This window comes from Lipotes vexillifer, unplaced genomic scaffold (assembly GCF_000442215.2).
Source record: "Lipotes vexillifer unplaced genomic scaffold, Lipotes_vexillifer_v1.1 scaffold776, whole genome shotgun sequence".
Taxonomy (NCBI): domain Eukaryota; kingdom Metazoa; phylum Chordata; class Mammalia; order Artiodactyla; family Lipotidae; genus Lipotes; species Lipotes vexillifer.
In genome coordinates this window covers 2,190,216-2,201,875 of record NW_006777292.1, presented here as the reverse complement: position 1 = coordinate 2,201,875, position 11,660 = coordinate 2,190,216, and the positions used below count along the sequence as shown (strand labels likewise).

The 11,660-nt window shown below is 41.3% G+C and overlaps 1 protein-coding gene across 1 annotated transcript in view; it reads left to right on the top strand.

Annotated features, from left to right (window-relative positions):
- Positions 1–11,660, top strand: part of TTC27 (tetratricopeptide repeat domain 27) — a 175,054-nt gene that overhangs the window by 77,139 nt on the left and 86,255 nt on the right. Inside the window, exon 10 of the mRNA XM_007450951.1 lies at positions 3,310–3,423. Coding sequence (XP_007451013.1) covers positions 3,310–3,423 — 114 coding nt within the window. The remainder of the gene's footprint in view (positions 1–3,309; positions 3,424–11,660) is intronic.

The window sequence follows — 11,660 nt, the reverse complement described above, 5'->3', positions numbered from 1 at the left end:
CCTGCTGTGGGTGAGAGAAAGCGTTACAGGAGGAGAAATCCTGGAGGGGACCACATGTGCTTTTTAGCAGGTACTCTCAGAGGCTTGCTAAGTGTTAACCTATTCATGCTTATTTAATCCTCACAAGTTTGTGAGAGATGGGAGTTACTACTCCTATTTTAGAGAGGAGGAAAATGAGATCCTAAGAGGTCAGGTGGCTTCCCCAGGTCCCCCAGCTAATCACCTGACTTGGTGGAGCTGGGATTCTGATCAAGCTCTGGCTGACTTGGAGATTATCCCCACTGTTCTACAGAGCCATTTCCTCAGTGCTCTTCCATCCTGTCATGAGGTTACTGAGACAGTCCCTTTAATAAAATGAAGAGAAAACAGGAGACCCACTGTAGGTAGTAGAATCAGTGTGCAGATTTGCTTATTTCATGTCTTCTGTTTCATCATGTATATATTTATAGTGCCACATAACTGTATTCCAAGGAGATAAAAATACTTTAATTTGCAAACTTAGTTATAGAAGAATTAGGTTACTTAATAGTCATTGCATTAGAATGTAAGTTCTCTGAGGGCAGGGACCTTGTCTGTCTTGCTCGCTACTTTGTCTCTGGGGCCTTATGCACACTGCCTTGTACAGAGTAGGCGCTCAAGTGAATTAATGAATGAACACATTTCAGTAAGAATTTATTCTTCTGATTCTCCTTCTCCCTTATTTGCATATTCTTTGTTTATTCCTCTTCTTCCACTTCCCTTTAATAGAGCAGTTTCCTAAAGTTCTTTACTGAGTCCTCTTCTTACATTACTCTACCAGTGTTTCCTGGGTACTGTCATCCACTTCCTTGGAGAAGGTGTTAAGAAAACAATGTAAATGTGTTCTGTGGCTGTGAAAAAGTGAAATCTTGCCATTTGCGGCAACATGGATGGATCTAGAGGGTATTATGCTAAGTGAAATAAGTCAGACAGAGAAAGATTGCATGATCTTACTTATATGGTGAATCTAATAAACAAAACAAACAAATAAACAAAACAAGATGAAAACAGACTCACAGATTCAGAGAAGAAACAGGTGGTTGCCAGAAAGTGAGGTGGGGTGGGTGAAATAGGTAAAGGGGATTAAGAGTTACAAATGTCCAGTTACAGAATAAAATAAGTCATGGGGATATAGTGATAATATACAACATGAGGAATATGGTCAATAATATTGTAATAACTTTGTATGGGAAAAGATGGTTACTGGACTTATTGTGGTCATCGCTTTATAATGTATGCAAATATCAAATCATTATGTGGTACTCTTTTTTTAATAACATTTTTAATTTTGGCTGCGTTGGGTCTTCACTGCTGTGCATGGGCTTTCTCTAGATGCGGGGAGCAGGGGCTACTCTTCCTTGCAGTGCTTGAGCTTCTCATTGCAGTGGCTTCTCTTGTTGTGGAGCACAGGCTCTAGGCGCGTGGGCTCAGTAGTTGTGGCTTGCGGGCTCTAGAGCGCAGGCTCAGTAGTTGTGGCTTGCGGGCTCTAGAGCGCAGGCTCAGTAGTTGTGGCACATGGGCTCTAGAGCACAGGATCAGTAGTTGTGGCACACGGGCTTAGTTGCTCCACGGCATGTGGGATCTTCCCAGACCAGGACTCGAACCCGTGTCCCCTGCATTGGCAGGCAGATTCTTAACCACTGTGCCACCAGGGAAGCCCTGTAGTACTCTTGAAACTGATATAATATTGTATGTCAACTATATTTCAGTTACAAAATGAAAATGCTTGAAGCTCATGCATCCCAGTGCAATTTCCAAAAAAAAAAGATGTTGTTTTGGGGATCGAGACCAAGCATTAGAATCAGCTTTCGCTCCTAATGAAGGTGTGACATTGAGCAAGTGATCTAACCTGTTGGTGCTTCAGTCTCCTTTTTATTGTAAGAAAGTTGGCAAAGATTTGGAGTTGAAAATTCACATACCTATAGGGGCCAGGCAGGTAATAGAAATGATGGAAGTGAGCTGGGCATGGTACAGTAAGGCATTGCAGGGACGGTGATATAGTTTATGTATACTCCATTGAAGAACTTCTTGCTAACTTTTAATGAGAATTTGGAGTTACAAGGGAATTTGATCAAAAACAAATACTTGTATTAGCTTAGCCTACTAGTTCTTAAATTTGGCTGTGCCTTAGAATTACCTGGGGAGTGTTTTAAAAAACACTGATGCCCAGATCCTGCTCTCAGAGATCTGATTTACTTTTAAAATACCAAAAGCTTCTCCTGCTAGTGCGCAGGTAGGTTTTGAATGATTAATTGGACGCTAATTAACTGGGATGCTTTTTATACCTGACTTTTAGAAATAAGCAGATAATCAAGGATGTAGTCAGCTTTCAGACGAATAAACCTTTTGTCTTTCTTCGAAGCAGTCTTCACTGAAAGTTATTGTTGTGAATGATCACTCAGGGACAGCATTGGTTTCCGTGTCATCAGCAAAGAGCTTAAGTTGTGTTCATTATACCAATCAGTCCCTATTGTCTCATAATACATTTTGCCCCTGTTTTCACGCACCCCAAACTTTCACTTTTTCCCCACTACATCTGTGGTCATATTCAGTGGTTTCTGCTGCACTCTGTGAACTGATGGTTGGTCACAGCTTTCTCTGGGGCTAGGATTCAGTATGTGCATATTCAGAGTTTTCTTATGAGCCAGTCTTTCTTAAGATGCCCTCCCTAGGATAGCATTTTAACTAAAATTAAAGACTCCCTACCCTAACCAAGCCTGGAAAGCATTCTCAAAAATTTTAGAGTGGTTTTCTTAAAGTTTGATTTGCATTTGCATCAGTAGATTAGGATATTTAAGTGAAAGGTACCAGATTTCTAATTATTTGTTTTTGTTTGTGAGTTTGGATGATTTTTTAAAATTTATTTCAAATTTGAGAAAGATGGCATTTATTTTATGTAGTTTATTTTCACATATTTTTTAATAACTCCTGAGATAAAAAGATTTATTAATTTATGGTATGATACATTCTGCTTACCTTTTTGATTATATGGAAATATTCTGATTCATTCCTTAAGGAATTTATTCAGTAGAACAGGTCAGCTAGGTTAATTAATGACTCTGCTCAGATGAACACATTCCTCATAAAAAATATTCTTCATAAAAAATATAAAGCACGTGTTGTCTTTTATTATTTTTCACTGAGGTGATTTTCAAATCTGCACTCAGCAGTACCTGATATATTCATTTTGTTATATTCAGAGTGGAATTATCCAGCTTATCCATTACTTCTGTGGTTTTTTTTTGTTTTTTTTTTTTTTTCTTTCTTTCTTTCTTTCTTTCTTCCCCTCAGTGTTTGCTTTCACAACCCAAGTTCTGGGCCATTCAGACATCAGCTTTAATCCTCCGGACAAAACTTGAGAGAGGAAACACACGCCGAGTGGAACGGGCAATGAGGCAGACACAGGTAAGAATTAATGTGGCAATTTTTGTTATTCTTCCAGCTCTTTATTATTATCAATAACCGTACATGTTTGTTATGAGTATAAAATCATTTTCCTCTAACACATTTTATTATTGAAGAGTGTTGTTTTAGAGTTTGCTTGGCTCCAAAGCCCAACTCTGTCACTTAGCTCTGTGACCGTAGTATTTAACCTTTCTAAAGGAAAGCTGTTCCGCTATTCAACATTTCCGACGCCAAGTGTGTGGGTCTTTCACACCAAGCATTTCATCATTTCCCTGTGGACATCAACTGGGTGTCCTACAATTAAATTCAATTCTGACCCTCCCTGGAATTAGTGCAGACCCCATATGTTAAGGGCTAAGTTCCAAAAGACTGCCTCCCACTTCAGATTCCAATCTCAAGTCTTCTACTTCTGACTGACTGGCTATAAATCAGGGGTGCTCACGACCTCCTCCTCACCTCAGGTTTGATAATTTGCTAGAACTGGCTCACAGAACTTGGGGAAACACTTAATTACGATTACTGGTTTATTGTAAAGGATGTTATAAAGGATTCAAGTGAACGGCCAGATGAAGAGGTATATAGGGCAAGGATCCTGAGCAAAGGAGCTTCTCTGTCTTTGTGGAGTTTGGGGTGCACTCCCCCTCCCAGAATGTTGGTGCATTTTCCAGCGTGGGTGCTCTCTGAACCCGTTTGTTTTGGGGGGTTTTATGGAGTATCTATTATGTGGGCATGATTGATTAAATCAGTGGCCATTGGTGATTACCTCAATCCCCAATCCTTTTTCCCTCCCCGGACCTTGGGGTGGGGCTGCAAGTTTCAACCCCCTAGTCACATGGTTGGTTCCTCTGACAACCTGCCCCCTTCCTCCCACAGTCACCTCATTGCCATAAGCTAAGGTGTGGTGAAAGGGACTTACTATGGATAACAAAAGACACTCTTCTAACCCTACAACTCAGGAAGTTACAAGAGTTTTAGAAGCTCTGTGCTGGGAACCAGAGCTTATATATTTCTGATTATATCACAGCATCACATCCCTAAGTTTCATTATCTATATAAGAGGGTAGTAATAATTGTACTTATAGCATAGGTTTGTGGTGAGTGGTAAAGAGATAATACAAGAGTTAGTGAAAAAGGTATGCAGTTTCACAGACATAGATTGTATGAGGAAACCAAATTCATCCTAATGCAAAAATATTCACTGATGAACTGGAATGAATAGTCTCTATTCCAAAGTGATTTTTTTTTTAAACTACTGAAGAAAATTTTATTAATTTCTGTGTTTAAAAATATTTCTGATAGACACCTCACTAAGCTTAGAGCACTCTATTGATGCTGCTGGAAACATAGTACAAAGTTATTCCTTAGGTTCTGTATCTTTCCTAGCTTTCCAATTTGAAATCTGCATGATTCTCTGAATTGTGCAGATGATGCTTTTAGATATCAAATAAACAGGATGTGCTTTGCTTGGGGAAAATGGATTTGAAGAAAGCCAAATCACCATGCTTTGGCCCTTTGCCCCTGTCTTGGCCTTACTGTATCTGGGGTCTCTTTATCTTGCCATGCAAATGCTATGTGATGAAGAGAGTGGTATACCTTTCTACCTATACAACAGAATGAGGGAGTTGTTATTCCTGCCTCTGTGGGAGAAATCAGAGAAAATCTTTTCACTCCCCAACCCAGAAAATTTGGAAATTAGTCAGATCATGGAGCAAGATGAATTAGACAAAATTTGTCTAATTTTCTGTCACTTGTTGAGCCATTTACTTCATGATCTGAACTTTTGCCAATTCCTCTGATTCAGAGTTTGATATTACTAATTGTTGAAGTTATTGCATCCCTGAAGAATAAGACAAAAATGATTTTAAAAATACATGTATACATAAAACAATGTTTTAAAAAAATTCTCTTTTAGTTTCTGTGGAAATCTGTTCCCTTGCTCAGCTGTACAAAGTGGTAAAATGACAAAGTGTTAAAGCAGAAAGAAAAATAAGCTAGAAGGAACTCTCAGGGAAAAGCTTAATCTTGTCACATGATAAGTTGAAGAAATGCAGGTATGATGAGGTCAGGTGACTTGCCCCAGTTTGCCTGGAGAGTTAATGACAGAGTCTGGACTTTAACTTACACAGTAGCAGGCAGTTACATTGAAGAATGCAGACCGGCTTTTTGGTGGGGCTAATGGCGGACTCCGGGAGGGCTCACTCCAAGGAGTACTTCCCAGTACTTCTGCTGTCAGTGTCCTTGTCCCCACAAGTAAACCACAGCCACCCACCACCTCTGTAGGAGACCCTTCAACACTAGCAGCCATGTGGCTGACAGGGTCATGGTGCTCCAGCCGAGTGTCAGGCCTGTGCCTCTGAGGTAGGAGAGCCAAGTTCAGAACATTGGTCCACCAGAGATCTCCCAGCTCCACGTAATATCAAATGGGGAAAGCTCTCCCAGATATCTCCATCTCAACGCTAAGACCCAACTCAACTCAACAACCAGCAACCTAGAGTGCTGGACACCCTATGCCAAACAACTAGCAAGACAGGAACACAGCCCCACCCATTAGCAGAGAGGCTGCCTAAAATCATAATAAAGTCACAGACACCCCAAAACAAACCACCTGACACAGTCCTGCCCACCAGAAAGACAAGATCCAGCCTCATCCTCCACAACACAGGCACAAGTCCCCTCCACCAGGAAGCCTACACAACCCACTGAACCAACCTTAGCCACTGAGGGCAGACACCAAAAACAATGGGAACTACGAACCTGCAACCTGTGAAAAGGAGACCCTAAACACAGTAAGTTAAGCAAAATGAAAAGACAGAGAAACACACAGCAGATGAAGGAGCAAGTTAAAAACCCACCAGACCAAACAAATGAAGAGGAAATAGATAGTCTACCTGATAGAGAATTCAGAACAGTGATAGTAAAGATGATTCAAAATCTTGGAAATAGAATGAAGAAAATACAAGAAACATTTAACAAGGAACAAGAAGAACTAAAGCGCAAACAAACAATGATGAACAACACAATAAATGAAATTAAAAATTCTCTAGAAGGAATCAATAGCAGAATGACAGAGGCAGAAGAATGGATAAGTGACCTGGAAGATAATAGTGGAAATAACTACCACAGAGCAGAATAAAGAAAAAGGAATGAAAAGAATTGAGGGCGGTCTCAGAGACCTCTGGGACAACATTAAACATACCAACATTCAAATTATCGGGGTTCCAGAAGAAGAAGAGAAAAAGAAAGGGACTGAGAAAATATTTGAAGAGATCATAGTTGAAAACTTCCCTAATATGGGAAAGGAAATAGTTGATCAAGTCCAGGAAGCGCAGAGTCCCAAACAGGATAAATCCAAGGAGAAACACGCCAAGACACATACTAATCAAACTATCAAAAATTAAATACAAACAAAAAATATTAAAAGCAGCAAGGGAAAACCAACAAATAACATACAAGGGAATCCCCATAAGGTTAACAGCTGATCTTTCAGCAGAAACTCTGCAAGCCAGAAGGCTGTGGCAGGACATATTTAAAGTGAAGAGAGGGAAAAACCTACAACCAAGATTAGTCTACTCAGCAAGGATCTCATTGAGATTCGACAGAGAAATTAAAACCTTTTCAGACAAGCAAAAGCTAAGAGAATTCAGCACCACCAAACCAGCTTTACAGCAAATGCTAAAGGAACTTCTCTAGGCAGGAATCACAAGAGAAGGAAAAGACCTACAATAACAAACCCAAAACAATTAAGAAAATGGTTAATAGGAACATACATATTGATAATTACCTTAAATGTAAATGGATTAAATGCTCCAACCAAAAAACATAGACTGGCTGATTGGATACAAAAGCAAGACCTGGGGCTTCCCTGGTGGCGCAGTGGTTGACAGTCCGCCTGCCGATGCAGGAGACACGGGTTCGTGCCCCGGTCCAGGAAGATCCCATGTGCCACAGAGCGGCTAGGCCTGTGAGCCATGGCCGTTGAGGCTGCACGTCCGGAGCCTGTGCTCTGCAACGGGAGAGACCACAACAGTGAGAGGCCCGCGTACCGCAAAAAAAAAAGAAAAAAAAGAGATATTTAAAAAAAAAGAAATGATAAGAGACTGGAGTTCATGAATTAGCTACTTAACTATCTCAAAATATGTTCACTGTATTTTTCAACGTACCATAAAACAAAGCGTTTCCTCTATATTACAAGCTGGTCATTTGTTCTGCATTGCAGACTGCTCTCTGAAGTTTTGGTGTCTTAGAATATGCACCTGCTCTATTACATTTTCACATATCTTCTTCATGAAAGTACGTCCACATGAATTATATTTGGCAGGCTTGGCATTGACCTTGATGTGCGGCTATTTGCGTGAGTGGAATATACGGCTGTCATTATGGATTACAGGAGGTGGAGGGGAGCACGTGATGTAGTAATTCAAGCTGACCTTGGCCGTATTTGGCTTACCCCACGAGGGGGTATGGCTTCAAAATTTGAGATGTTGCATTTGATTTTTATACTTTAAATATCCTTTTCTAAATATAAGATGCTTGTAATGGACAGATTGAAGTTTAGAGCTTTTTGAGACTTTTTATACTTCTACTTCAGTACAATTCAAGGACAGGTCTCAGTAGGAAACTTTTAGTTGTAAGGGACAGAAACCCAATTCAAACTGTCTGTAAAAAAGGAAATTGGTTGACTGTTATAAAAACTGGGAAGTTTAGGGGTATTCCGATCCCATATTTAGCTGGATTCAGGGCTCGAAGAGATCATCAGGTCTTTCTCTCTTTTCTCATCTCTGCTTTTCTCTGCCTGCTTCAGTGTCAGAATGTCTGTTGTCAGAAAAGCACCAGATTTTATTGTCCATAGACCTCACAATCCAAGAGGAAGAGATGTCATGCACTGTGGCCAAGGCTAAGCGCCCTAACCTCTTATGCTTCACTTCCCTTATCTGGAGAATGGAGAGAGCAGTAGTGCCCACCTCATTCAGATACTGAGGGGTTAAATGACTTAATATTTGTGAAACACTTCAAATAGCACCTGGCACATAGTAAACCCTCAGTAAATGTTGACTGTTTCTATTATCCTGACTTTAAAGGACGTACAGGAAAAGAAAACTGCCCAATCCTTCATAACTCACTAAAAGCAATCATTACTACCTAGAATAGAATGCTTTAGATTTAGAAAATCTAAAAACATTGGGATAATTACAATGCTTCACGTTTAGTGTGCTGAGTCCCACCATTGAGTTTTTCAAATATCTGAAATATGAAATCATGTCTTCTGTTCTGACTCTGTACTTCACCTGCGTTAATAACCACATGTAGTGCTTGAAAGTTATTGAAAAGTATACTAGAACTTGCTCCTGTGACTGTAGCTCTGCTTTTTTTTTTGGAGTCATTATAGTTAATACCATTTATTCAGAACTGTGTACAGTTACTACCGTTTACTGGATACTCATGTGCCAGGTTCTAAATAATCCTAGGAAGTAGGCACTATTTATATTTTTACTGATGAAGAAACTGAAGCACAGAAAATATGTGACTTACCCAAGGTCTAATTGAATTCACACCAGGTCTGTCTTGCATTTTGAAGTCCATGCTTTTTTTTTTTTTTTTAAATTTATTTATTTTGTTTATTTTTGACTGAATGGGTCTTTGTTGCTGTGCGCGGGCTTTCTCTAGTTGTGGCGAGCGGGGGCTACTTTTCGTTGCGGTGCACGGGCTTCTCATTGTGGTGGCTTCTCTTGTTGCAGTGCACGGGTTCTAGGCACGTGGGCTTCAGTAGTTGTGGTGCCTGGGCTCAGTAGTTGTGGCTCGTGGGCTCTAGAGCGCAGGCTTAGTAGTTGTGGTGCACGGGCTTAGTTGTTCCACAGCACGTGGAATCTTCCTGGATCAGAGTTTGAACCCGTGTCCCCTGCACTGGCAGGCAGATTCTTAACCACTGAACCACCAGGGAGGACCCCGAAGTCCATGCTTTGATTCACCATGCTGTATTCTTCTCAGGAAGCTCTGAGAAAGAAGATATAAGTGGAAGACTTGGCATCATCTGGGGGAAAGGGGTTGAACCAGCATAGGCAGGAAGAAGTGAATAGAGGCTTTTGTGAGGAAGGTTTGGTTGCAGAACTCAGCATATGAAAGCCTACAATTTAGGTGAAAGGAGGAGGAAATGGATTGTACACAATATCAGGATGCAGTCCCGTGTGGGAAAAGAACGTGCACCTGGGTGAGTGAAACTGGCTTCTGCTAAGGCCAAGAAAGGGGGATGCCTGGACAGAGGCTGATGGGCTGAACCAGGATGTGAGTTTCATGATAATAGATTAGTAAAAATATAGGCAACAGTTAGTTCATAAATAAGTGAGATAAAAGAAGGGAGAAGCAATAAACAACATAAAATATTGTTAATAGTTAAAAAAATATTTTTAAAATCTAGAAAGTTACAGAACAGTGAAAACTCAGTAACAGCAGAGAAACTTACTAGTGGAATGGAATAAAGTACACCCACTTAAAGCACACTTCTAAAGGCACTAAATGCTAACTTCAGTCAGATTCCAGTCAGGGCACACTGAAGGTCTTTGACAGAGTCAGATTGTGTTGATTGAACTGACACATTGGTTTTTCCTGGGACAGCACCCTGTGTACATCTTAAGAGCCTTATACAACGTTTCTCAAACTTGCCTGAACATATGAACCACTTCCAATGTGCTTGTTAAAATATAGCTCTTCATGGGACTTCCCTGGTGGCCCAGTGGTTAAGAATCCACCTGCCAATGCAGGGGACACGGGTTCGAGCCCTGGTCCGGGAAGATCCCACATGCCGTGGAGCAAGTAAGCCCGTGCACCACAACTACTGAACCTGCGCTCTAGAGCCCACGAGCCACAACTACTGAAGCCTGCACGCTTAGAGCCCACGCTCCACAACAAGAGAAACCACCACAATGAGAAGCCCGCGCACTGCAACCAAGAGTAGCGCCTGCTTGCTGCAACTAGAGGAAGCCCGCACGCAGCAACAATGACCCAACGCAGACAAAAGTAAAATAAATAAAATAAATAAATTAAAAAAATATATATATATAGCCCTTCAGCCCAGCCTGCAGAAATTCAGGGTCTGGTGAGGGTGGTGATTATGGGTGCGTTTGGAAGAGACTGCCCCTGACAGAGGCAGGTTGCTAATCTTTTGTAGCTCCAGATATTTTCCTGTGTTACATCCAAGTACAAACAGAACAGAGACTAAAAGGGCATTTACCAAGGCCTGGAGGCCAGCGTTGTGATTTAACAGGGGACTGGGTGCCAGAAGGAACTTTAGAGGTGAGTGTTACTGAGGGCTGCAGACGAGGGCCAGGTGGAATTGAGCTTGCTGAGGAACAGATGCTTTGCATCTGACTGAGAGTGCTCAGGGAAGTAGGTGTAATTATTATTAGACTTAACTACTTTAACTTTTTTAGAAAGGATAATACTGGGAATTTAAAGCATTCATTTAAGTTTTAATAAATATTCTTTGCACTCTTATAATACTTGCAGACTGTAAACAGACTGACTTTTCTCATTTCCTAATCTTTTAAGACAAGATAATAAAGGAGAACTTCTAAGTATTGCCTTAAATACTAAACAGGGTCCCCTGGAGAAGTTGTGGGAGAAGGTTGGAGGTGGGCGGCGTCTGGGGAAGGCACGAGAGATTGTGCATCTCCCAGTTCTCAGGCAGCAGTTCTCAGGGGGTGATTGTGGAGCCCCGAGGCTCCTCAGCCCTTTCAGAGTGTCCAAGGTCACAAACTGTCTTCACAACAATATTAAGATACTATTTATCTTGTCACTGTGTTGATACTGAATCAGCAGAAGCAATGGGAGGGTCAAACTGTTGGCCCCTTAACCGGAGTCAAGGTCAGGACACTGTACTATGCTGGTAGTCATCCTGTGCTTCACCACCACGAGTTTGTAGCTTAAAAAAGAGAAAAGACAGTTTTGTTTTTTGTTTTTTTTTAATTAATTTATATTTTGGTTGTGTTGGGTGTCTTAGTTGCAGCACGTGGTATCTTCATTGTGGCACGCAGGATCTTTTGTTGTGGTACGCGGGCTTCTCTCTAGCTGTGGTACACGGGCTCCAGAGTGCATGCGCTCAGTAGTTGTGGCACGTGGGCTCTCTAGTTGTCGCATGCTGGCTCTAGAGTGCGTGGGTTCAATAGTTGCGGCATGCGGGCTTAGTTGCCCCGTGGCATGTGGGATCTCAGTTCCCCAACCAGGGATTGAACCTATGTTTCCCT